General features: G+C 39.5%; 2 protein-coding genes across 4 annotated transcripts; both read right to left on the bottom strand.

Annotated features, from left to right (window-relative positions):
- Positions 1-1,546: 1,546 nt before the first annotated feature.
- Positions 1,547-15,726, bottom strand: ccdc18 (coiled-coil domain containing 18). 2 transcript variants are annotated; one of them, XM_026374166.2, is made up of 25 exons: positions 15,275-15,726; positions 15,021-15,191; positions 14,461-14,612; positions 14,021-14,124; positions 13,685-13,813; positions 13,010-13,106; positions 12,772-12,893; positions 12,389-12,677; positions 12,067-12,154; positions 11,470-11,687; positions 11,258-11,368; positions 10,948-11,079; positions 10,660-10,794; positions 10,479-10,556; positions 10,268-10,384; positions 10,003-10,170; positions 8,675-8,817; positions 7,871-8,034; positions 7,535-7,748; positions 6,423-6,522; positions 6,173-6,310; positions 5,183-5,323; positions 4,837-4,974; positions 3,237-3,680; positions 1,547-3,158 (listed from the first exon to the last, which is right to left on the bottom strand). In XM_026374166.2, exons 3-25 carry the CDS (start codon positions 14,602-14,604, stop codon positions 2,442-2,444), a joined length of 4,131 nt encoding a protein of 1,376 aa, XP_026229951.1. In that variant the 5' UTR covers positions 14,605-14,612; positions 15,021-15,191; positions 15,275-15,726; the 3' UTR covers positions 1,547-2,441. The 2 variants fall into 2 exon arrangements, with proteins under 2 accessions (XP_026229951.1, XP_026229950.1); XM_026374165.2 differs by having other exon boundaries at positions 15,021-15,726.
- Positions 15,727-16,155: 429 nt separating this feature from the next.
- On the bottom strand, positions 16,156-27,257 carry mtf2 (metal response element binding transcription factor 2). Of its 2 annotated transcripts, none has more exons than XM_026374167.2 (15): positions 27,013-27,257; positions 25,478-25,676; positions 25,197-25,278; positions 24,212-24,322; positions 22,968-23,077; positions 22,612-22,802; positions 22,418-22,513; positions 21,648-21,716; positions 21,245-21,368; positions 21,013-21,080; positions 20,737-20,907; positions 19,633-19,753; positions 19,343-19,401; positions 18,935-19,042; positions 16,156-18,521 (listed from the first exon to the last, which is right to left on the bottom strand). In XM_026374167.2, exons 1-15 carry the CDS (start codon positions 27,015-27,017, stop codon positions 18,146-18,148), a joined length of 1,890 nt encoding a protein of 629 aa, XP_026229952.1. In that variant the 5' UTR covers positions 27,018-27,257; the 3' UTR covers positions 16,156-18,145. The 2 variants fall into 2 exon arrangements, with proteins under 2 accessions (XP_026229952.1, XP_026229953.1); XM_026374168.2 differs by having other exon boundaries at positions 19,343-19,398.
- Positions 27,258-27,283: the final 26 nt, after the last annotated feature.

Genomic DNA, 27,283 nt, shown 5'->3' with positions numbered 1-27,283 from the left:
ATATTGTGTACCTAGGAAGTTTTGCAGGGGAACAAGAGCACGACTACATGACATACTAAATACCACTGACTGAACCACATCCTCTGCCCTAAAAAAAACAGAACAGAAAGATAGAGATGGTTTTATAACATTCAAATAAAACAGCAGAAACAAACTACAATAAACTGATCAACAGCTTGGAAAGATCTGTCAAACTCAAACTGTGCATCAGAACCGTCATTTAAGGCATCTAAACCCGACTACAGGAGACCACAGGTTGGGTTTCGGACAGGAGAGATTTCAATCTTTGTCTGAATTTTTGTTTGATTAAAAATGTGTCTAGAACCTGGATAAGAACAAAATCCAAGCCACAAAGTTAAAGGACCTGTGCAGTTAATGCGTGATGTGTTGTGGCACCAATCAAGGCAATGCATTTGTAAAACAGATGTTCCCAGAAGCGAAGTGGCCTCACAACATCTGTAACCTTTATTCAGGGCAGTTTCACTGTGAGGCTTCCTCTCTTTTTCAGTAATGGCCTTTCACAACTCACAGAGTTACACACAGTTAATTGTGAAATGGAAAATATTCGAAACCACCGAGACTATTTTTAATAGTCGAGTCAGACAATGAGGACTCTGATCACGAAGGTGACCAACAGTTACTCTAACAGAGGTTCAGAGGTCCTGTTCAGACGAGGGACAAACCCCTTCAGGAACACTCAATCAGACCTTTATGCTAGAGAGGATAAACAGACGCCACTTTGAGTAAAAGGTTTGTGACAACCTGCATCTCGTTTGCCAGATGCCATTTATAGGACTCACAGTGTGAGCAAAAAGCTCTGGTCTTAATTAATTATACTCTTTGGACAGAACTCCAAGCCCCATGTCCAGCAAACACAGGACACTGCAGACAAATACGGTGCAGAAAACCTGTTCCAGAAAGACAGAGACTGGAAACTTTCCGTACTACAATGACTGAAGCGTTCAGACAGGACAATACTGGAGCGGCTCCAGGACAAACCTCTGAATGTGCTTGAGCAGACAGTTAAACAACACAGAACAGGGACGACGAAGGGTCCTCGAGGGCCACAGCTGATAACCTGGATCCTGTGTGTCCAGTAAACCTGAAGCTTCAGGTGATTTAAAGAAGTAACTGAGTGTTTAGAATTAGAAACAGGAATGTGTTGCACAGTACTCCCCCAGTAAACAACTTTTTAGAGGTTTGTTTTACTTCTTACATCGATAAACTTGCTCATTTAGTCACGTAGGACTTGCTATGTTGAGTAAAAAGAGTAAAAGCCTGAAAGAGTAAAACTCATCCTAAAACTATCCAAACACCAAACATTGCTCATGTTCTTGTTATGCAACCACATGAGAATGTGAGAATGCCAAATCCAATATAACCAGCTTGAGTCTGAGCTAGATTCAGCACGATTCCCATGTTCCTGAGCCAATAAATTCCTCTCCTGGACAGGAAGCTGCCAGTAGTTGTGGTAACTCGACCCCAAAGTCAGGAACACTGGCAACATGAAAACTGCTGTTGGTGAAATACAAAAACTCTTGCATAAAATAAAAGATCTTTTATTTGCTTAGCTTAGGTCAAACAGTGTAAACATACAGTGTATAAATATCAGTTACACAAACATTTACATTAAATAACTTCACAGTGAATCATTTACTGACCGGAAAATGTAACTTGTCCCTGACACACAGGGACACACAGCTTGATTTCAAACTTAACGTGAAGTGCTACAAGGACACAGTGTAAACAGATCTTCTTTAGGTCTTCTTAAAACCCGTCTAAAGAGAAGAAACAACTCAGCATCCTCAAGCTAAACTGAAATAAGATAGTGGGGTTTATTTTTGTGCACCAGTCAGGATTTATTAGCATTTCAATCAAAATGTAATGACGTGGAGCTGTTTAAATATTTGCAGAACTGCCAAAAAAAAAAAAAAAAGTTTCTGAATGTTAATCTTAGTTCATGACTAAAGATGAACAGTCAGAATTTAATATTTAACCATACGTGTTCTCGGGGGGTATAAAATAATGGTCGTTTCTAAACTCAATCTAAAAAAAACATCTAGTAAATCAAAATAAAAATATATTAATACTAATCCTGCCCATTGTTCACTTCAGACACACATGTTGACATTATTTCACAATAAAATCTGCAGAGATGTGCAGTCTGATGTTCATCCTGTCAACTGTCTGCACTGTTTTTAGCATTGATCTGGCTGAAACATGAAGCAGAAGTATTCAGACCAATCGTGTTTTTAGGGAACTGAGTCTGTCACATATGAGCTTGGCTGACTGTCAACATGTAGTCAATTTCTACTATGAATGAAATTAATTATGAGTTACACAAACTGGTGGTGATTAATTTCCTAAACTATTTGTTTAACTGACTAATCATTGTACATGTCAGACATGAGCGAAGTTGGTACCTCAAGTGTAAGGTTGTGTCAGGACTTTGAAAGTCCTGTGGAGCTCCATAGAGAAAGGTCCTCCTGCATGGCTAATGTCTGATTAACAAACCTCAGCATCCCTGTCAGTGAACTCATATCTACCTCCTGCTCCTCACCCACCAAAGTACGCACAGACGCTCTCCTTGACTCACTCATCCACTCGTCATCTCCGTCCTTCGTCGAAGTGTCCGGGTTTTCTTCACTTTGTTTGTCCACCATGTATGTGAGGGGGTTGAAGGAGAGGTCTGAGGCTGCTGTGGCATCCACAGCACTGAGGCCCTGCCAGCTGTGGTCCACTGTGTCTGGCACAGGGGAGACTGAGGAGGAGGAGGACTCCCCCCACGGCTGCTTGTTCAAAGCCTCCCTCAGTGTGGCCTTCAAGCTCAGAGGGAGATCCAGGGAGGAGTCAATGCTACTGCTCTGCAGCCAGTGGAGAGTTTGGTGACTCTCGGGCAGGTGAGGGGCAGAGCTGGGCTGAGTTTGTGTGTGTACTGGCGAGCGGAGGTGGGCTGACTGAGTGTGTGCGCTGGAGCAGACAGGTGTGTGCCGCTTCTTAGGGGAAGAAGGAGGAGAGTGAGAAGAGGTGGAGTGCCCTGGGGACTGTGTACATTTGTGAAGAGCAGGGAGTGAGAGAGTGTGATTGTACAGATTCTGGCGCTCAGCAGCGCGTTCCAGACTGGAGATCCTGGCTTGGAGACGGGTCACCTCTGACTCCTGCAGAGAGGACAAATACTTAAAGACTAAAAGAACTTCCATTGTGCAGCTTTAATTGTGCCCACATTTAAATCCTACCTTGATGAGCAGGGACTCCGTGGAGGTCTCCATAGATTTCTCAGAGGTGTTTAGCTGAGTCTGGAGCTGGGCAGCCTGGACTCTGGCTTGATTTAACTGGACTCTGAGCTGCTCCAGCTGATTGAGAAGGTGACTGTTTTGGGTTCTGGCCTGCTCGTACAGACTCTTGCTTTGCTCCAGCTGGGTTTTACATTGAAGGAGCTCGCTCTGGCTTTGGCCTAACTGTGTCTGGAGGTGACTGGCTTGGTGCCGGGTGTGATCCAACTCAGCATTAGACCGGTCCAGCTGGGCTTCGGACTCATCGCACTGTTTTTTGGCTTGTTCAAGTTGGTCTTGGCATTGCTGGAGTTTGGCAGTGAGTTGCTCCTGGGAGGTGCGCATGGTGGAGGAGATCTGCTCGGAGACTTTAAGGAGCTGGCCTCGAGTCTGCTGCAGAGACTCCAGCTGTGGACGGAGGGAAACGGACGGCTGTCATCAGAGCAAGGCTAGAACAACAACAATTTTAATTGATTTGGAATCGTATGAGCGTCAGCTAAGTGAATAGATTTTGTTTTGGGGTTTTTGGACTGCAATAGCTGTAACCAGTTCTGCTTTTGTCTCCACTGCACTCATCCCAGATGGCCTTCAGTCGGCTTAGTTTCCATTGATAGTGAATGGCCACTGTCACTGGACCAGGATTGGTTGGTAGTGTGAATGACCTGTTAGTATTAAATCAAGTTTTAGGACCTGCCAGGGAGAGAGGGTAAGAACATGTGGAGCTGCCGCCTGTCCATGATTAAAGAGCGCCTCCTCTGAAGAATTAGCATAAGCACAGTGTGTGTGTAAACACCAACCAACACAAGAGAAGAGGGAAAACTCTCAGCAGAGAAGCAAACCAGAACCTTTACACTTCAAGTTCATGTTAGGAGAAGTTGCTGGTTCATTTACATCCCTGCAGTTGGTAAAGCCCATTTCTTAGATTGACCCTTGCACTGCTGCTAATATGATAATAAAACTATAATTCATCCATTTGATGTAACCGGCAGAGGGATCAGAAGTTTACAACAGGGCAAAGAAGTAAACCAATATCATCATAAAACATCAGCACTATATAAAAAGTTATCAGATGCATGTTGGAGGGATGAGTCAACATGGAAGAAAGAGGGAACTCACACGGTGGTGCTGACGTTGACAAAGAAAAAAAGAGGAAAAGAAATCTGCGGGTAGAAGATCTTACTGAAAACCGAGACATCTGTCACGCAGATGGAAAAAGACAAACAGACCTCATCCTGAAAATAATTCTCATGAACAAGTATGACAACAGTCTGATGTTACAGTATCTAATTACAACCTTATCACTAAGATAAACTGGAGCTAAGGATTATAGCACAACAGCACCACAGTTAGAATTTCATCAGTAATTTTGATAAGTTGCAGTTTAGATTTAAGGAGTAAATTACTTTGATGTAATCAGGTAAAAAAAACAGTTTAACGTCACTAAACTTGAACTCGAATGCAAACTTGTCCCTTTTACAATATTTAGGATTGTTTAATATTAGATTAGATGGGATATTAGATGGGAAACGCTGACACCATCTTGGAGCCTTGGTAGCTACTGTACCTCCTTGCTGTGCTGCTCCCTCTCCAGCTCCAGCTCCTGCTTTAGAGAGGTGACCATGCTCTGCAGCCTGGCCTCCGACTGCAGCCAACGTGCCTCCTTTAAAGCCAGTTCCTCCTCCATGCCACACAGCTGGACCTCCTGCAGAAACACACACACACACACAAAAAATCCGGCACAGCACATGTTCAGAGGAATATGATCCGTTCTTTTGGTAATGTATTCACCCTAAACCAGTCATAGTGTTTTATGACAAATATTTGGTTTTGAGGCTACAAGCTACAGCAGTTAACTTGTAAAAAAGTATTATGTTTTGTAAAAAAAAACAAAAACAAATGTTTGACTTTACCTTTTCCTTAATCTGCAGCCTGACGGCGTCTAGTTGTTGAGTCAAAGCCTCACAGTGATGTTGAGTTTCTTCAAGGTCTTTCACCACAGTCTGAAGTTGCTGCTGGGACATAAGCAGCTTCTGGCCAAGCTCCTGGGATTCCTAAAATAAGCACGCACACACACAGACACAGACACACACACACACACACACACACACACACACACACACACACACACACACAATTTATTGGTACACCAAGCTAAAACTAATGCAGTCTAAAACACTCACCTTAATGGAGGTGATAATGTTCAGGTTTTGATCAGCCTGGTTTAGAGGAGGGTTGATTCAACTGTATGATCAATTTAGAGGATTTAGTTTAAGATGTAGTTCAACAGACTGTTTCTATCATTTGGTCCTACTCATTTATATCAATGACACTAATCTACCCAACAGAAACTTTTAATTAAATGTTGAACTTAATCTGATCAAATGCTATCTTGTTGGTTTCCAAGCTCCTCCATATTTTATTTCACACTCAGAGTTGTCACTGCAGACGCAGCTCTTAATACATCAACTCTGGCTCTTCTTTTAGCTCTTGAGCTTTGCACGAAGCTGCTTTGAGCAACATTTATAATAACTTTTACAATAAAATCTTATTAATAGTTTGAATGTATCATTTTTCATTGCAACACGCTGCATATTATTAACATTTATGATGAAACTTCCTGTTGCTTTCTATCTTGTTTTCTATCTTGTTTTCTCAGTGGCTCCTCAGGCTGCATTTTAGGTGTAAAGAAAATGCTACGTTACCAAACGAGTTCAGCACAGATAACACATCACTTGCGTCAACATCATTTAGTATGCATTGCTGTTTAGTAATTTGTTATTCCATTCAATTTATGTTTTTTGCTCTAAGGTTTCAATAAGAATGTATGTTTCTCTCCAAATGTCTACAAAAGCTCTCAAAGTGACATTAGGTGACATATTTTGCCCTCTTATTCTCTTGACCTTCATGTTCCTGTCTGTGAGCTCCCTCTGCGTGTCTCTTAGCTCTCTCTCTCTGGCCTCCAAGCTCTGCTGTAGACACGCCACCTTCCTCTCCATCTCCTGCTTGTGTTGCTTGATGGCCACATCCAGCTGAGCGAGCTGACAAAAACAAATGAATAAAAGAAAAAATCAAACAGACAAAATAAAAGGAAACAAAATGTCAGCACAGACAGAAGTAAAATGAAATACTCATAAAATATGTGTGCTGTACCAGCTGTGCTCTCTGTTGGAGCTCCCCCTGTCTCTCCTTCAGTGCATTGTCCATGTCTAAGACCTCATGAGTCCTCTCCTCCAACTCCCTCTGGGTCTCACTGTGAAGCCACACAGACATACACTAACTGAAGAGGTTATGAGGCATAATTCTGTTTTAGTTAGTCTTTTAAATATGTCTGCATGGAGTACCGTGAAGAGACATTGGGAGTATTTCCTGAATAGCAAGAATGACTGTGTGATTTCTGATTAGCCAAATACAAGGAACATGACTTTCTCAAGCAGTTCATTGTTGGAGTACTAACACCATAACTATGATTGGAGCTTTTTTGTGGGTAAAGGAGATTAAGACATATTGGCAACAGCTCTCTTCTTCTTTAAAGGGAGTTTTCTCTATCAAATGTGTGGATGTCACTGCTATACCAGGGTGTATCCCTAATATATATCAGTTATGCTCTTAAAGACAAAGACAGTCTATCAGAACAGGTGGAGTGAGTAGTTATTAAAGAGCTCAAACATGTTGTGTCCTGCTTTTTTTTTTTTCCAGTTTTACACAAAAAGAAATTATCAAATTAACCGGGAGGGTACACCCACAACTGTATACAGTGTGTTACACAACGTATGGGACTGGAATGTACAAACCTATCTGTCAGCTTTAAATAAAATATATTACATCATAAACCAAAGTACATGGGGGAAAAAAATCTGTCACAACAAATTACACGATGGATAATAGGGAAAATTGATTTTTTTTAAAAAGTAAACAGACATTAAAATTCATAATATGACATATTAAACAGCAAGAGATTTCCTGTAAAAATGGGTACAAATGTTATTGTTTCATCTGAGTGTAAAGATTAGCTATGCTATTATCTGGAGGGCGTGTAGTCAGGGTGTGAGGATGTATGACACTGGAACAGCAGTGGATTCTGTATGTGACTGTATGTGAGTTTTTAGGAGTGTTTGTGAAACGTAAAATGAAGATGGATATTGTTTCCAACACAGATAATTTAGACACATTGGAGCATCTTATCTGAAGATCAGCATATGCATCTTTCCTCCAGCTGAGGCTCACCCTTTGTGAGAATATTTCACATGATGTCGTATCCTCACCTAAGCTGGACAGTCAGTTTTTCCACTGAGGCTTGTCGCTCATCTGCAGTGGTTTGAGTTCTCTGCAGAACATCCTTTAGTTCTCGTAGCTGCTCCAGAGTATCAACCAACTCCCCACGTACTGCCTGCAGCTGCTCCTCCAGAATTTTGACCCGCTGCGCACAGTTGAGCTGGTCTGCCTCACAACGATGTAGCTTGTCCTCCAGATCCACCGCTGGAAAGGGCAAGACGGACAAGTTTATTAAAAAGGACAAAAAAAAGTGTCTATTCACTACAAAAAGTAAATTAAAATAACTGACATGAAAACATTACAGTTGACAAAATTATACGTCATACCAATGTCCTTCTTGCTATTGAGCTGACTCTTCACTTGTTGCAGGTTCTCATCCATGCGGCTAATTTGTGAAGTCTTGGCAGCGATGTCCCTCCTCAGACGCTGCAGCTCCGACTCTTTAGACACTAGCTCTCCCCGACACTTAGTCATTTCAGAAGTCAGATGGCTGCAAAAAGATAGGAAAGATAAAGCACGAACAGTAAGGTATAATCAGTATAATGTCACATAGAAATAGTGAGGGAAACCAAAACTATTAATGTTTTCTGTCCTGTATTTCGCTCCATTTTCCCACCTTACTGTGAGGACAGCTCCCATTGCAGTGTCAGAGCAAAGAGAGAAGGAAATTTTCTTTAAAACAATCAGAGGAACTAGGAACTAGGAAGATTAACTAACACTCGCCTGAAACGTATCTCACAAAAAAGAAGGTAGCTCTACAGAGTGAAATAACCCCCATCACATCTGGGTTCTACCTCCCAGTTTTCCCATTTTTATATTCATATTCATGGATTGAAGGGGCGGAGAGAGGATGGCTGTGGTGTGATCATGAGACTTGTCACAGACTGTTAAGGACGGATCGTCTTTGCCTCAGGTCAAGAAAAAGCACACTTGTAAAAAGGCTCTGTCAGAAACAAAAGCTCCATTCAAACTATTAAACCATTATATATAGAATAGGATACAAAATTACACTTTGCAATATTCTCAACAAAGGTACCACAAACCATGTCCTAAAAAGCTTGAACCAATGTAATTGGTTGAATACGAACATTTAAGCAACCTCAAATGTTAAATGTCTAAAGTGTTCTTACGTGATAGACTCAGAGAGTTCTCCGTTCCTCTGGATCATCTCCTGCAGGTTTTTGTCGTTCTCCTGAGCTTCCTGCTCTCTGCCCCTCACCTCATCTTGTAGAGAAGCCCGGGCTCGTTCCAGTTGCTGCTCCAGACTGGACACCTGTGGACAGACACATCAAGAAGCATTTTTAAAACATATAGGACATTCTTTTAATACACACACATCAGTTCTACAGTATAAATAAGGAGCAATCCCACAATCCAAAAATACCCTGAAAATGACTTTGTGACAGGCTCCACATTACTGCTCACTGAATGGACATAATTGTGCTCCGTTTGTCAGACACAGGACAGAAAGTGGAACCAGCAGTTAAAATGTTCTGAACTAAATGAAAACTACTGTTTTCCCCAAGCAAGATACAAAATTAGCACTAACACATTACATTGTGTAGCAGTAAGACTGCATGTTATCTGTGTATATTTGTCTTTTCTTCAGCTCTTTCCGGATTTCAATATGCAAATGTAATTTAAAGCTTCAATAAAATGCCCAGTCTTTACTACTAAGAAGCTTCTTGAGCCTCTTTTACATTTTACTTTGATATGTGAAAATGCTGAATCTTTAAACTTGGTATTTTAAAACATGAAAACCGTTTATAGTGATATTAATACGTAATAAAGTTTAAACTATAAAGTAAACTCCATCTCAAGATGATATGGAAAACTGATACGGTTCTCACACTCTGAGATGGCTTAAAGACAAACTTACATACAATATCTGACAGAAAATTATTTAGATGTAGAATCTGATCTGAAACTATTAAACTATATTTATCACCTCATTGATGAGTGTTCGTTATGCTCTTTGTCATTTTGACTGGCTGCTTACTTCTTGGTGGAGTAGCCACAGTTCCAAAGTGTCATCTGTAGATTGTTTGTCTAACTGTAGACTGGTCTACAGTTTTGAAATGACTTTTAACCCTTTCCAACTTTATGTAAATAAACTATTCTTGATCGTATGTCCTCTTAAAGCTCCTTTTGGTGAGGTATGTGTCACATAAGCGTATTCTTCTTGTGCAGTGCAAACTCAAAAAGTGAGAGTGGTTTTTGTCAGTCAAAGCAGCTCTAGTCCACACCTCCAAACTAATTTTCTTAACATATGCTTTTTTTAATTCATTATTCAAAGGGTTCACATAGTTTTTCCACTTCTCAATAAAGACATAAAAGACCAGAATTTGTTTTTGGTTATTACTTCAGACACATATTTGTTTACAGACACTTATGTATTTTGTATGATGTACATGTCCTTATCCTAGTATTTAAAAGCCTTCTGACAGTTTCTGCCTACCTGTTTCTGCAGCTGGCTCTGGTTCTCCTCCAGTTCAGAGATGCGGGCAGTGCTCTCTGTCAGCATAGTCTGCTGCTGCTGCAGAGAAAGCTGCAGTTGCATGTTGTGATCACTGGATCTCTGACAAACCAAACTGGTGCTATGGAGCTTCTCTTGCAGAGAGGTCATCTGAAAGGGGATGAAGGCACAAAACAATTGTATAACAACAACAATTTGCATAAGCAAAAGCTCCTCAAAGACCTTCTCATTATATGTAACAAAGTACCTTCTCATTGTTAGTCTGCAGGTCACTCTCATAGTTCTTCTTTACGTCTTTCATGTGCTGCAGGTATGTTCCCAGTTCTTCTCTACACGCTGACAGACACGACTGTAGCTCACACACCTTATGTACAGACACAGCCCAATGGCAGTCACACCAGTGATTACGGTGGAATAAGTTCTTTTTTTTAACTGTTATATCCATGTTTTGTACAAACCTTGGTGGCAGACTGAGTTGTCTGCTCCTTCAAACTCTGCAGCAACTCCTCGTTGTGTCTCACTACAGCCTGCTTCTCCTGATATTAAAGCAAAGTTAAAAATGTTCATATACTGCATAAACAGGATGGTATGTAAATGTGTACTGAGTGAAAGTATTAGAGACACTATTATGGTTCTGACCTGTGTGAGTTGGTCCACAGTAGTCCGCAGCAGGAGAACTGTTTCCTGTGCCTCATCTCGCTCTTGCTGAATTAAACTAAGCTCCTGTTCCATCTCCGACGCTCGAGACTGAGCCTCTTCTAAAGACAGTTGCAGCTGCAGAAGATAGAAAATACTTTTTCTGTATCACTTAGATGACTTCTAAATAATCTCAAGTTTCAAATATGAGCTTGTGTTGTTTGACACAACAGTAACATGGAGGTGTAGCAGATTTATACAGAAGACAGAGAAGAGAAAATTGCAGATTACCATTTCTATTCTGTGCTGCTGCTCCGTGCATTGTTGAGACAGTGTTTTTTTACATTTGTCCAAGGACTGCTGGTATTCTCTTTGTTTTTTGGTCATCAGTGACTGGTAATGCTGAAGACTGCTGGTCTTCTCCTGTCATTTGATTAAGTGTTAAAGAAGAGACAGAATTCATTCCAAATGTGCAAATATTACTCCTAATCCATGTCAGAGGGCTGTGAACTATGACTGAGCACTATTCATAACCAGAACTTCCTTTGCACACGTGGATAAAACTACACAAATGTGACTAAAACAGGTGTGTGTGTTGTACCAGAAGCTGATTCTCCAGCTCAGTGTTCTTCAGTGCCACCTGACTGTAGGCTGAAGTCTTCTCTTGTAACTGTTTCTCCATCGCAGCCACTCGTGCACTTTTCCTCTTCAACTGAGGTGAAAAAAAAAGAAGCAGGGGGGAACAGCTTGTGAGTGCAACAATAGAGACCCAACAGTCACCTTTCAAGTTTGGTTAAAAAACTAAAAAGTGACCTCTTTCTCTGTGTCAGTAGCTTGGCTAACTTTGTCCAGCAGGTCCATGTGGAGGCTCTGGTAGTGAGAGGCTCTCTGGGCCATGGAGCCCTGCAGGGATGAGATCTCCTCCTGGGCTCTGCTCAGACGCTCCTGAAGCCGCTCAACCAGGCTGTTCTGTTTAATTCGCTCAGCCTCTGTCGACTGCAGCACCCGCAGCAGTTGTTGGTATCCTTCACCTGCAAGGATTGAGCAGTGAAAGAAAGAACAGTGAAAGAAAGCAATGCAATACTACTATTATTATTAATATTAGGGAAAAATACCTTACATCTAATACCCTTCACTACTTCGATGTATAATTAATTAAGCTACAATGATTGAAAGATGTTTCTTATATTTTTACATTTATTTGAAGGGCACGCACCCAAATCACTTTTAGTAGGGATACAGAATGAATGTCTCAACTCTTACTTAGTTTAATTATCCCAAACTAATTTCACTAGGATGAAGAAGCTAGAACAAAAACAAACACATAGAAATGAATAATAATTAATCTCTGAGACATCTGTGTTAAACACAAATGACCTACAAAACTACACTAAAGGTTTATCAACATACCAGGTTTTAGCTTTATTAGGTTTGCAGCTCCCGAATAGTCTACAGGGGGCAACATGCAGGGTCTGGCACAGAGTGGCCTCACAGCATCCTGAAGTAAAAAACATAACATGACAGAAAACACATCACCCCCTTTTACAAGATCAGTGTTACATATGGCAACTTGTTTTGGACAGTTGCTGTGCCACCAAAGCCAGATTTAGGCAAACAAATAAACTGATGATGTAACAGTCCCTAAAGTCAAACATTGTGGGAAACTTTGCAAAATCATGTGGCATACAAAAACAAATGACAATGTTAATGTGTTAATGCCATGTCTCTCCACCTCTCGTAGATGCAGCAGTGCCAGTATGGCCTCCAGGCTGGCCAGTTCCACCTGACTCTGCTGAGCCTCTCTGAGGCTCTGGGCCACCTTCTGCTCCTGGCTCTGGGTCAGAACGCGCAGGTCTTCCAGTTGTCTGCGCAAAGGGCCCTGCTCCCTGCACTCTGCTTCCCGTTCCACAAGCTGCCTTTGCAGATGTGATGCCCGTTGGGCAGCCTCCTCGAGCTTAGTCTGGAAATCTGAGCGCTCAGCAGCCAAACACTTGGTCTGCCTCAGCTCCTCTTTTAGCTGGCTGCAACACAGAAAAGGAGGAAGTTAGAAGATTAAACACGTTAACCAGCAGGTCAAAGTAGCTCTTCTTCTGAAGAATGAGGTCTTCTGTATACCTGATTGTTTGGCTCTGTTCTGCTTTCTCTCTCTCCAACACTGTGCCTTTCATTTCCAGCTCTTCTTTCTCTCTGTCACACTCAATAAGACTTAATTTTAGTTTGTTCTCATTCTCCATCACCTAAAAACAAATGTAAACACATTTTGGGTACCACAAATCAAACATACTATATTGTATTATTATTAAATATAATATTCAATTTGTATAATTCAATTGTTTAAATTAATTAAACATACCCTCTGAAGTTTAAAGGAAATTTTGGCTTTGTAATCCTTAAAAGCTTCTTTGAGTTTCTCTGCATTTTCAAGTGCTTGGTTCCGTTGTTGTTCAGCCCTGTAGAGGACAAAGGAAAACATACAAAATGTACTATAACAACTAACGTATTTATGTGTAAATTATTCATAAAACATTTGATTATATTCCAGTTTAAGGCCTAAATCAAGCAGACAGCGCTGACAGGGTCGATATCAGTTATAAAGCAACACAATGACATATGATGTATTCGTGTTCTCTAGTGCACAAAACAACACAAGCTGAATACAAAGCAGTGTGCATGTAAAATCTGTTCCTGAACTACTTTGTAAAGCTGCTGCCTGTGAATAAAACTTAGGATGGTAATTTACTGGAAAAGAGGGATGGAAAATGCCCATCATTTTGTTTTTAAATGCTGAAAAAAACACTGTTCAGTCATTTTCTTCCTATATTGTCATAAATATATAGGGGTGTGTAATATAGCCTAAAAAGTCACAATGTTTCAAGAAAATTTATGATGCATTTTGAGGACTATAATGTCCACCCCTAGCATTTGTAAAGACATAAAGAAATATGTTGATTTGTAAACTGCACTCTAATTAAATAAAAAATATGCTAAAGTTAAATTAAGCAAAGCTGACACCAGAAAAACACTGTACCGTTTTCCTAGTGCTATCTTGCTGTCCAGCTCTTCTTTGAGCACATTCAGCTCTTCAGTGAGAGTTGCCACCACAATGTCACCGTGGGCTGCTGCTTCCTGGCTACACTCAGTCCTCAGCTCTGCTGCCCTGTGAAGCATAGCCAAGGACATGTCAGCAAATTAATGCTACATTTAATTTGAAGTCGCAACAGTTTAAATAAATATGTTATACTTTGTCATACTAGTATTATCAATAACTCACTGCACTCAGTATTCAGCGCATATAAATTGGCAGTATTAAAAATACAGTGAGAAAAATAAAAACATCTGCAGGTTCACAAGGTTGTGAGGTTACTTTAGTTGTTTGGCTTGAGCCTCCAGCTCTGCTTCAAGCTGATGAATACGCTCACACATGACTGACACGCTGTTTTTTACAACCCCAGGGCATCTGAGGTGGACCTGAAAAAGAAAACACATACAGTACAGACTATAAGTATTTGGACAGCTACACATTTATTGATCTTCTGCCATATTTTTATTTTAATGTGAACATGCTGAAGGACAGAGCCTGAAGAATTATTAAAATACTTGCATCTAGTGTGGTTTCTGCCATACATGATTGGATTTTATCACAGATTTTAATATTCATTGTTACATATCACAACAATCGCTGTAGTAAATAACACTGATTTTAAATTGTGCTTAATTGTAACACACAAAAGATAAAGCACAAGATAAAGTGCTTTAAGATTACAGTCATTTTTTCCAAACAAATTATCTGTGTAGGGATGATACCTGAGTCTTAGAAGTGGCCAATTCATATCGCACAGCATCTAGGTCACTGATGAGCTGCTCATCCGGCATAGTCAGACAGGCATTCTCTTGACGCACACAGCCCACCTTCTTCCTAAAAGAAACTGACTCCATCCCTACTGACATTGCTTTACCTGAGACAGATTGAAAAAAAAAAAGAACAAGACAGGTATGAATAAGAAGTGTGCAAGGGGTCTATAGAGAGCTTACTCTAAAATAGAACAGCGACAGGAGGATAACATCTGATTCCTCTTTTCCTAATGTACACTGATTGCTGTGAAAACTACATGTACATTTAAAACTGACTGTAATCCTACTATCTAATTTATAGCTAATAATCTGTGCACATTATGTGATTAATCTGACACTGTACAGAGACAGTATGAGTGAACACATTTTTGAGAAATCAAGTACCAATCCCGTACATATGCACACATACAACAATTTGCATGACAGACGGTGATAGGTACAGTATAGCATATCTGAATGGTTATCTCTTATCTAACGTTAATAACTTTTCATCCCACATTCTCCTCTCTTACCTCAGAGTTGGAAAAAGGTGGGCGTAAACAGCTTGCAACAACACCTCTCTCTGCTGACCCCAGTATGAGGTCTCTTCCGGCTGAGACAAAGCATCAGGAGTCTGCAGGTCCTGTAAGGTCAGTCAATCAGGACTCCTCTGTGCACACTCATCCCCATGACCCCCAGGTCGACTGTGAAAGCAGTCAACCTGAAAGCAGGTTTGTTTTGTAAGTTGAAGAGTGGCTGGTTCAGACACGTCCTGCAGTTAGCTCACCTCAGATCCTGTCCCACACTTTCCAAGCTGCTTTCAGGCAGTCTAAGCAGATTGCTCAAACTGGCCACATTTTCAATTCATGTCAGCTTTCGGTTTCTCAAGTAACATTTACAACTTGAAGAAATAGTCACATAGGCGTAGATAACCGGTAAGTCGCTCGTTACCACACGGCTACGTTTTAAAGACCTGTGGCTGTAGCAAAGAACTGCAAACTAGTTAGCATAGCTACACTCGCTAAATGTAAACAAAGATGCTGCCTAGATCAACAGGTGCTGCGCTAGCTAAAGTTATGGGTATTGTTAAAGGAAACGCCACCAAACAAGCGGACAGACGTCGTCTGTGCTTTTGAATTAAGTGTTAATGTAGTTGTCCTGAAGCTACGAAAGCTCCAAAATGTATATTTGTATCTGCTAACTGGACAAATCCTCCAGGCTACCGAGTGCAGCTACAGTTTGAACGATTTGTAATTGTAGTACCCGCCCACACCGTAGCAACGCCTTTTGTGATTGGACACGTCAGAAATGTGCGTGAAGTGATTGGCGCAGAGGGCTGTCATTGACAGTGGCCGCGAACAATGGCGCGTACTTTGACGTGATGAATCTACTCACGCTCACCGGTGCGTTTGTGTAACTACGCGCAGTGTTCAAAATACACATTTAAACTACATGTACACTTCATGTTTACTCAAACGGGATTAAAAGGCTATGAATCATGTATTGTGTAATGAAAATCAAGATGTGTGTTCCCGTTTTTAAAACACGTAGCTACGAGCAACCATTATCGGATTGGGCTGACTGTCATGAGTTAACGTGGTCTCAAGTTGATTCATAACACCGGCACCGAAACATTACCTATAGGCAGCAAATAAACATGCAAAACACTTCAAAATATCTGTTTTTATTAATTCTTTAACAAAACAGGTTCAGAAGTAACATGTCAACCTATAAATGGATGTATAAAAGTGTAATGAGAAGAATCTCGAGAGACAAAGCAAACATGACATGATGTGTGTTCTTTGGCTGCAGAAGCCTGCTGAAGTCAGTGGGAGCAACATGTAGACTCAACAGAGAGAGAGCTTCAAATGCACTGACTACATCAGAGGTATCAATGCCACGGTCCATTTTAACAAAACATCTCCAAAACGAGATACCAACTGAAGATTTATCTCTTGCAATGACATACAGCATATTAGTTTTCCAGTGACTGTTGAAACAAGCAGTAAAAAAAAAAAAAGAACTACAAATGTTTTTTGCTCATAGAAAAAGAACATACATGGTCCAGTTGTTCACAGTAATGTGACAAAATGAGGACCAGATATAAAAAATACTGACCTAAAACACTGAGTAAATAACATCAAAATACATCTAGCTGCAAATGCTGGCCTATGCAATACAGTGAAGTTTTTGGGCATATCCTGAGTGTGTAAAATACAAGGTGAACTTGACTGTAAAAGCAAGTTACAGTTTAATTTTTTGTTGCACCCGTCACACAAAAAAAAACTGCACGCCTGAGTGAAATCATCTCAACTGTAACGCTGAAGTTTTTCTTTTGTCAAGCTGTATGGTCCTATTATGTGACTGAACAATACATTTTTCCAGGACTAACTTGCATAGGCAGCACAGAAAAAAAGCTAAATAATTAATAATTCTGGGTATGGATACTGGGTATACAACATTCATCTTGTGCAGCACTTTTTTGAATACCTATGAGACAAAGTAGGATTAGATAAGATTTCAAAAATTAACAGTCGCTTTATTAATTTTAAATGAAAGGTCTTTAAAAAGGATGTGTTCAAACACACTGAAGCTTCTTGACAAAATGTTTACTATGAAGACAATATTTTCCAGAATGCACACAATTTAATGGGATTCTGGGTATTTATGTTGAAATTACACATCTAGGGGATTTGGAATTTTAATTTTAATATTACCCAATTATCAAGGTTCCTGTAGGTTTGCAGAGATGTAAACCCATGATTAAGGGAAAATTAAAGAAAACTCCTAAATTAACTGTTCAAAATGACACGATTGCCTAACAGGTATAATTTAATTTGTGCAATCCATAATTTAAAAAAAGAAAAATCCGAGACATCTGCCCTGTTGAACGGAAAAAAAGACAAAGTACATGTAGAAAAGGTAATAATAAATGTAGTATAATTCTATATAAAATAATATTTTGCAGCAGCACATCTCTTTTGTTTTGAGTTCCTCCTGACTTGCTCATAAAGGAGCAAATTTTCATAACAGAACTGAAGGATATGTCTGCCCAAGGCAACAAGAGGTACTCACAGCTGGAACTAGAAAAGGAGGGGACACTTAATATTGACCAAATCTGGTCAGAAAATAAATTTTACCTAAACAAATGCAATTCTTCACTGCTTGCACAAACTTCCCCTCTTTCTTTTATCCTCCAAAACATTGACCAACTACATTTGGTCAAAAAAAACCTTACAGTTTTACCCTTAATTGGTCGGGAAATGAGAGCATAGCACTACGTTTGTTTTAGTTTTTTTAAAACAAACAAAACAAAAACAAGCTAAATAATGCTTCACTGAAAGCCTACAGGTGCAGTGCACTGATGAATTATTTTGGGGGGGGGTTCTGTAAACATTCAAAGCAGATAACAAAAGTGGAATAACACAAATATGGTGTGGTATAATGAATTGTTGTTGAGATGTGCTATAATCATCTTTGCACAAAACCAGTAGGCTTTACAAAAAGCTTAATACGCAACACCTGCTCCTATCTAAACAAAATAAAGGCATATCTCAGTTAATGCTCTGGATACAGGCAGTGTACATGTCCTCAGCACAGCCACAAACCTCTTGTAGCTGCTGGTTAAATGTTAGAAATGACAATGACAGTGGCAAGCCTAGGAAGCAGTGACTCCCTCCCACTCCACTAGGTACTGCACCTTGCCATCAAGGGTGACCCGTCGGGCCAGGACTTTGTACTTTTCCCCGCAAGCAAGCCGCCCCGCTGCTCCAAAATAGCTGCTGATGGAGCTCTTGAGGTGGGAGAGCTGGCTGTTGGGATCCATGCCATGAACTATGTCTGCCGAGTGAAGCCCTGGGAGGGAGCTCAGCATCTCTGCAGCTGAGGGGTTTATGTCTGCATGACTGGGAGGAGGGATCTCCAGGTTAGGGGGCTGCAGGACCCGTCGTGGACGCCCACGTTTCCTTTTCAAGGGTGGAGAGGAAACAGGCATGATGCAAGCTGTTGTGCGGGTCTTGTTGGAGCTACAGAGACTGGAGGGTGTTTGAGAGGAAAAGAGGAAGTTGAAAAAACGGATTAATTCAAGGGACAATAACAAAACAAAAAAACGGAATTGCCAAAAAAAGAATTAAGTAGTTGATACAAAACAGAACAGAAGCACAAAGAGAAAAGCACAGAGTGGCTAAATACTGCCAGCTCCTTTTCCTTGTATGTGTTAAAGCATCACAAGAGTTCAACTGTGATGCTGGACTTGGTAACTGTGGTGCTCCGGCTTAAATATACTCAAAGTGATAATGCTGGTGTCAAATAAATATAATTGTATAAGTTAATAGAAATCTATTCCATTACTGTAGATATTTTCCACGTCTGGATCAAAGTGATGATATAAAGCCAGTGTCAAAGTGTGAAAAGGGTAAATGTTACAGTTGAAAAGAGGCAGACATACCTTGACTGTCTAGAAAAGCTAGTTGAGGTAGTTTCTGAGGTGCTCAGGGCTCCTATGGATTCCACGTCTGAGGTTCGTAAAGACAGTAGAGACTTGTCAGGCCTGGAGCTGGTTGGGAATGTAACATTAAAACAGGAACAAATTAAATAGCTGAGACTTACTGTCACTATATGTGTTGCTGAAACAATCATGTCATTGTAAATTAAATATATTCATTTTAGACTGATATTTGGGCCAAAGTGATTTGAAGAGAAACTGTGCAGGTTGTTTCTCTATTTTGTATGTGTTTTTTTAAACTAAATGAATTAAATAACAAACACAATAAACAATGGTCAGCTGCAGCTCTAACTGCACACAGTGCATGTTTGTTTGTTTAAAACTAAATTTGCACCACAGTTGCTCACTTACTTGATAGAGGATAAGCGATCCAATGTATGGGGCTCTATTGGTAGAGGCTTTCGCATTTGCTGTCAAAGCATCAAAAAAATATTAGAACTTCCAAGTGGGTTTTTCTCTAATCCATTGCCACAAACATCTACAAATGAGGCTACAGTTTTTCACAATACAATACGCACACCTCTTAACAAATATGTACACACCCAGCTCACGCCCACCAAGACACATATACAAACACACACACACACACACACACACACACACACACACACACACACACACACACACACACACACACACACCTGGGACAACAGTTCACCGGAGCGTTGTGGTTTAGCCAGTCTCTCCAGAGAACGTGCTCCTTGCTTCCTCTTTTTCTTTTTCTTCTTCTTCTTCTTCTGATTTGTACCATTGGTTAAAGTACTGCAAGTACCACAGCAACAATAACAACATTTCTCCCCAGATTCACAATAAGTCACAGTTCTACATTTAAAAAAAATGAAACATTTTACCAGTTACATACTATTAACAATTTATAAAGTGCAGGACAATATTAAAAAAAGAGTGCTTGTTGCAGTTTTTTTTTTTTTTTTTTTTTTTTTACTAACTTCTTGTTATTTTATATCATTAGTTCATGATTTAAGAGTAGGGGTGGGCAATATGGCAAAAATATGCCACTTTTCCAGACAGAATTACAATTCACTATTTTATCATGGTGACTTTTAAGACCATTTTGCAAATTACTAATTTCCCTAAAGTGGAAACACCACGTTGGAAAAATATTTGCAGCTGGGTATCTCATAGCGTGGATCAGCTATTTAAGGAGTATTCTGAAAATGCTCATCTTCCAGTTTTTGTCTCTTTTGCATATGCCGTCACTGGAGTTGTTTGTTTGCCGCTAGAGTCCTCTTACTGTTTGACTATAAACGTACTGTTTGGGCGATTCTTGTATGAGGTGCTTAAAAAGGTTTGTTGTTTCGCCAGCTGCAAATAACAGTCTTTTCGCACTGTGTTGCTCAATCAAAACCAGATTTCTATGACACAGTGAATTCTTTTTAGCAAGCTCTGTAATGTGTTGTAATCCATCATGCCACCAGCTGACTAGCGAAATGTAAGGTACGTAACACAGCATTGCACACTGGATATAGAACTGCAACTGACAAAATGTGCAGTGTATCATGATGTTCACAATCTAGCTGTCAAGGCAGACCATGGAGACGTGTAACGTTCGGGATCTCATATTACGATATCACACACCCCTATTCAAGAGCTTACATTAATCGATACCATGAGCTGATGAGAAAAGAGCCAGGAAAACAGAGCGTCTGTTGACTAGATGTAAACCTCTTGACGATGTCCCATTCAAAAATTTCCAAACATTTATTTTAGAACTTTAGAATCCTTACCTTACGCCAGACAGCACCTTGGTGGACTTACATCCCTTGATGGTGATTTCATGCGACGCTCTTTCCATCACTTTGCTGGTTGGCTCATCTGAGTTGGGGGGAGAAGGTGGGATACGAATTCTCAGGCCAAACAAGTGCTTCTTTTTCTTTACCTCTTTCCCCGACATGAACCTAAAAAAAAAAAAAAAAAAAAAAAAAAAAAAAAAAGAGTCACCTGACCCTGTTCAGGTGATTATCAACATAACTAACATTTAAATGGTTAAAGAAATAACTTACGTGCTGCTGTTGTTGTTTAATGCCTCAAGAATATTATCATATCGCTCTGACCTTGGTGTTTTGGCAAGCTGCAGACACAGAGGGAGGACAGGTCAAACAGGAAAGTCAGGGTGCAGGAAAAAACTAAATATTCAAGACAATCAATATCATATGGTTTAAAATGCAATTTGGTAGGCAGGTAGTTCTAATTTATTCATTATAATAATTGTTATAAAAAAGTTAATGACCTTACCTCTCCAAGTTGCAGCAGCTCCCAGTTGTCATTGATGTAAGCCATCAAGTCCATCTCAGAGTCAAAATACTTTTTCTTGTGAATCACACTTAAATTGTACAGGCTCAAGTGTGCAACATCCTCCCTGAAACATTTTAGTAAATGTTAGGTTTTCTTAGTTAAGGTGGGTTCAAAAAGATTATAAAAAGAAACTAAATATATTTAGAAAATGTAGGAACTCTAGTGGTAGTTAAAGCACAGTGGTATTGCCAAAGTGGAAAAGAAAAAACAGGCTTAGACAGTGGAACTCTAGCATTTGGTGTTACATGAACCATAGTATCTAAAACTAATTTATAAAAAGCTTGCGTACTTTATTAACCAATATGCTGTGCCAAAAGGAACATGCATCTTAAAATTCAATTACCATCTGAGAGGAAGTCGGCTGAGGTACTCTGGTCCACCATTGCAAACGGAACAAATAAACAGATAAAACCTGAAGGTGAAAACACACACGTTACTTGAGCTGACTGAAATGTCATGGTGTTTCAGGAAGTAAATGACATGAAATGTTATGCAAGCAGTAATTCAAGATAATGTGCCCTCCACTTGTATGAAGATGCACGTGGAGATGAACACCTCAATACCAAGCTGATATCATTTGCTCTGCTGAACTTCAAATATGTTCACAATACCAACGACACATTGCTGGGTAAGCGACTGCGTCCATTCATTGTTAATGCAAACTTGTCGTGGTCATTAAGAGCGACCCAATCTGCAAGTATGTTACCAAGACAGTAGTAAGAAGAATCGTTTTAAAAATTAAAAATAAAAGCTAATTGCAGACATTGTTGGTGTGTCAGTGATGAAAGCTGCAGACAATAGATAGCATGTAAATACATGTGGTACACAACTACAGCTTTGCTACCTTGCTACAGACCAGCAAATTGTTGTTGGTAGTGTGAACACCTTGTTAGAGTGATCCATGCAGAAAAGAGAGATCAAAAGTCAAAATACTTTTTTAAAGGTTGTTTTCCGTCATTTTAATCTTTGGACCATATCGGGATACAAATGTCAGGTACTGTTGCACTTTAATATATCTTTTACACGGATTTCAAAAGATGGTTAAATCTTTTTAATAATCATGGTAGAAATATTCTATGCTGAACATATATTTTCAAAGAGTAGTGCCTGTACCTGTCTCCGTAGAGCATGGGCATCTGTAAGCAATGGAGACAGGCTTCATGGAACCACTGCTGACACCTGTTACACTGCAACATCTTCAGGTACCAGCTACAAAGGGAAATACAGTAGTTAACTCTTTTGTAACTGTACGTAATATTAGGATGTATTTGTGCTTGAAAGAAAAAAAAACCCACTGTGTTACTCACTCTCCTGGGCCTCCACAGTAGCAGTAACACTGCTGGATGTTCGTTTTGTGGCCTGGGTCCCACACCAGTTGGTTCAAGGTGTATGGGAAGGATAGGTGCACCTCCATGTGCTGTTGCTGCTGCTGCTGCTGCTGCTGCTGCTGCTGCAGAAAGCCCGTAGCAGTTGTGCCCCTTCTGTGTGCATCCCCAATCTACAGCCAACACAGACAAAAAGAATGTTTACCCCCCAAAAAAACTGTACAGTTAATGGACAGTGAATAATCAGTCTCACAATGGCTATTTGTCAAGCACATAAACAATCATCTAATCAAAGAACTAAAGGTTTTATGGATTTATACTTAAAGCAAAATCTGTACCTTGGGTAGTGAGGGTATTGAAGTGAGCTCACACTCCGAGCAAAGCCACTTATCATCAGAGTCTATGACAGAGGCATCAATGATGGGGGAGTGGCACAGCTGATGGTAGCCTAAAAAGACAAATACATGCAGCTGCCATCTACTGGATCATTCTTTAAATACAAATACTCTAACGACCAGAAATGACAAACAAATATTTAAGAATAGGTAGGGTTGAATAAAGAAGTGATGTGACAATACCAGCAATCTCGTGATCAGGACCAATACCACTGAAATCCGACAATTCCATACCAAAGCAAATAAAATTTATTTATTTCATTAGATTTTATCAACATGAAATATTTTATACTATTCTAGCAACAAGAGTGGGGTGGAGCCTTCAAGTAATAAAATTAGTGTTATTTAAAACAAAACAATCATGCCAAAAATGAGAAAGTAAACTATATTTACTGCTCTGAGATACCAGCTTTTGGTAGTCCATAATACATACACAACCTTTGTGTTTTTTCCTAGAAGTCGCAGCAGACTTATTGCTGCAACTACAACATCTCATGAGTTAGCGTTTCCTTCCTTCTTTCTATCTTTGTATTTAATGTCAGATTACACTTGTAGGGTTATTATGCTGACCCTGTCAGTGCCAAAGGTAAATCAATAAAAAAATAAAGCACATTTCCCATTCCAACAGCTACTTATGTGCTCCCGGTACCACTGAAAACAAGTTCCATCGGGTTTTCTGACTTTTGTTACTGACTTTGTACCAAAGTATTCTTGGTTCTCGGAGCATCCCTACAAAGGGAGGATACATTGGCTCTTTAAATAAAAGCTAATATAATATCTACAAAACACTATTTATATGTAGTCATTTGGCAGGCTCTTTTATCGAATGCAATGTACAACTGGGGTACAAAGCAAGCAAAATATCTAAGCCAAGGAGAAAAACTTTAAAGTGAAGTGCTCTATGAAGAACTGAACTATTTTCAGAAAAGTTGGGAGGTTTTGTCAATTTGTTTAGATTTTAAGTTTTTCAATTATCATTATTCAACTATTATATACTGTCGCCTGATATAAATAAACCTGCTAATGTTCGATTAATCCAAAATGGTGATAAAAAATATTTTTATAAACTTTTCAGTCTAATTTTGCCAATTCTTTTGAGGTTATTGCAAGCACCAAATTTGAAATTTGCTTGTATTTACAAAATACAATTAGGTTGGTCGGTGAAAATCTGAGACTCTCAACTGTACCTTGTCCACATTTGTCACAAATGACAATCTCATTGGGTTCATCTGAAGTTTCATCCTGGCATATGGAGCACACAATGTCATCTTCCTCATCATCCTCATCATCTTCACCCCCTGAAACAAACAGAACGTCAGGGCAAAGAATCACAACTCTTTCATAACTTGTCTTTATGCAGCCTAGTAAGCTCTGCAAGTGTTATTTTAGTTATTTCTATGACTGGAAAAGATGGTATGGGCTGTGTAGTAATATGACAAATCATAAGAGACATTTATTTTCAACTGTTTAAATGTGTTTGTTCCTGCAGTGAAAAAACAAAACAAATTTGAATCCACTGGATTATATTGGATGCCAACAGACACTTCAGACATAGATAACCCAAAACTCTCTGGAGATAATTACATAATACTTGAATAAAAAAATTATTTTATGAACATATGGAAGAATCGAGCAGTTAAACAGAAACATAATACATGGCTGTAGTCAAACACCTGAAGTTCATTTCTGCATCAATGCAGCAAAATGAGAACTTTAACCACTGGAGGTCAGCAGAAAACAAAGTTCTTAACTGCAGTGGATAGTTTTTTTTAACATTTAACATTTTTTAATTTGTTGTGAATTATGGTAAGCTTTACTACAAAAGGAAATCAATATCCTATTTACATTTGAAGTGAATGAATTGTAAGCTCCCTCTCTGTGCATTTCCCCTTTTACACTATTGCTCTACTGATGCCAGACACTGGACAGTTAACAGTCACCAACAAGAGTAGGGAGATAAGCAAGACTCAAGAGGGCTGACAGGGGTGTGGATAGTACATTGGAAATTTGAGAAAATTCTTAATTAAAACGTGCGGAATTTAAATTCAGACAGGACCCACCAATGAAAAGGTACATACACTAAATGTTTTAGATTGCCTGCAAATAACCATTACCATTTTTTCAGTGTTAAATTCCATAGTTCTCACAAATTTTAAGGTTAAAAGAACTTACCTGTCTGAATATCCTTCCACAGAACCCAAGATTTTGACCGATCCTCAAAAACAACAAAGCATCTCTGCTTGTCTCGATCAATCTGATAAAGACATAAAAAACGTATTGATATTATTCTTATTTAAAAACAAAAAACTAAGAAAAACACACATGCATGTATTTCACACCTATAGCAACACAGAAATGATAGGAAATCATTGCATAGTTAACACATTTCATTAATTTAGAAATCCAATGATAGTGTGATTTAAAAATAAATCATAAATAAATTACCAACTAACCTTTGTGATTGTCCCCAGGTAGAACAAGCCATCTGACCACCGGGCCAAGACATCCTGTCCCTCTGTAAACCTAACAGACATGCTGTCTTCTCCATACTCGCCCCCAGCAGAAAGGCTCGTTGGGGACAAGGACACAGCCTGCTGCCGCTGGGGGTGAGCTCTGTGATGGACAGACAGGTGATCCACAACCCCTGAGTCTCTGAAAAATAGTGACAGGCAATGCAACAGGGAGAGAGATATATGGTTTCTTATTCACATATATGAGGGCACGAAACATTAAAAACACCTCTTAACATAATGCAGTCCAGTATAAGTCCACCACCCACTATGACCTTAATAATAAACCTATAGTAAAATTAGAACTTTTGACAGTTGCAAGTTTAAAAAAAAAAAAAAAAAAATATATATATATATATATATATATATATATATATATATATATATATATATATATATATATATATATATATATATATAGTAATTATATTGCAAAAATTATAACACTGTAAAACTAGAATTCATGACAGAGCAGCTGTACAGGATTGCATGAGATTGTACCTAATGAAGGGTTCAGTGTAACTGACTCATTTTTATAAAAATCTTTCTCTGCACTTAAAGGACACTTACACTACATGAAACACAAAACAGATTAACATTTTAATGTTTCTCTCCTTGGTTTAGATATTTTGCTTGCCTTGTACCTGCGAAAGGACTAAATGTAAGGCACAGATGGAATAATGTGTTTGATCACTGACAAGACAAAAATGAATGAAAACACATCACTATAATTTGCAACAGTTTTCGATTTCTTTATAACTGATAACAGCTAAGAGCATTTGCAGATAATCTGTGCACCTCTACTAAATAACCTCCTGTGCGTGTAGTGGCAATGGAAAATACAAAGACATACTGTAAAAGCTTTCCAAACGATGACAAACTACAAGACATGCCATTTCCTCTCCAGTGGATACAGACAACACACGATTATACTCCCACTTAGCGCTAATTGGCAATTAACCACAACCACGCAGTCAGTAAGATGGCTGCAAACAATGCAGGGTATTTTTATAACCTATTTCATGGAAAAAAATAAAAATGAACGCAAATGTTAATGCGACAAATGTTACAATGCCATTTACTTATAACTAAACTGGCATTTGAATCTCGCTGGCCATGTCAGTAGTAACGTTTAGTTCTACAAATATCGTATGTGAAACTTTTTAATCTTCAGCAGGGAAATAAAACTTATTGAGCCATCCTAAAGGTTTATTTTAATGTGTCCTTTTAGCCTCCGTCCGTCGGACCGAGGCTCCCTTTGTTCGGATACAGAGTCAGCATGGCAAATATGAGCCGCAACAGAGGAAAAGGGGACACGCAGAGATGAGGATGGACATTAAAATACTGTGTCTATAAAAAGTTAGCTACCAGGCCTGGATGTTAGCATGAATAACCCCGTGTGAAGCCACAGCCCGGACAGGTCGCTGACCGTCGGACCCACACCCCCCAACAGGAGGAAAACATGATGACAACAATACCTCATTCGGTCCCCTCCGCTTCTACAAATAACTCGTACGACAAAACAACTGGATATCAGTGAACGCTGCTATCCCGCTCCTTCCGTGCTTTAGTTTATTTCAAACACGTGTCGCTACAACTTGCTGGGCTTGTGTCTTCTTCAGAAAATAACAAACGGCTCATTTTCCCCCAACACGTTCGCCATTTTGGTTTCCCGCTGATGACCGGGGAGTGCATTGTGGGAAGCGCTTAAACGACTAGTGCTGCTCGTCTCGGTGCTACGCTCACCTT

The sequence above is a fragment of the Anabas testudineus genome, chromosome 17, assembly GCF_900324465.2.
Source record: "Anabas testudineus chromosome 17, fAnaTes1.2, whole genome shotgun sequence".
NCBI lineage: Eukaryota > Metazoa > Chordata > Actinopteri > Anabantiformes > Anabantidae > Anabas > Anabas testudineus.
Note: the sequence above shows the minus strand (reverse complement) of the source record. Positions and strands in the feature narration are given on the sequence as shown.

Coding starts and splice junctions, on each gene's coding strand:
- mtf2 (XM_026374167.2), bottom strand. Junction 21,081..21,244: donor AGCTGCTGCAACTTGGAGAG/GTAAGGTCATTA, acceptor CTGTGTCTGCAG/CTTGCCAAAACACCAAGGTC. Junction 18,522..18,934: donor AGCTTTTCTAGACAGTCAAG/GTATGTCTGCCT, acceptor AACACCCTCCAG/TCTCTGTAGCTCCAACAAGA.
- ccdc18 (XM_026374165.2), bottom strand. CDS start 14,604: ATGTCAGTAGGGATGGAGTCAGTTTCTTTTAGGAAGAAGGTGGGCTGT. Junction 10,385..10,478: donor CAACTCAGTCTGCCACCAAG/GTTTGTACAAAA, acceptor TCTGTACATAAG/GTGTGTGAGCTACAGTCGTG. Junction 5,324..6,172: donor TCACAGACAGGAACATGAAG/GTCAAGAGAATA, acceptor TGCTTATTTTAG/GAATCCCAGGAGCTTGGCCA.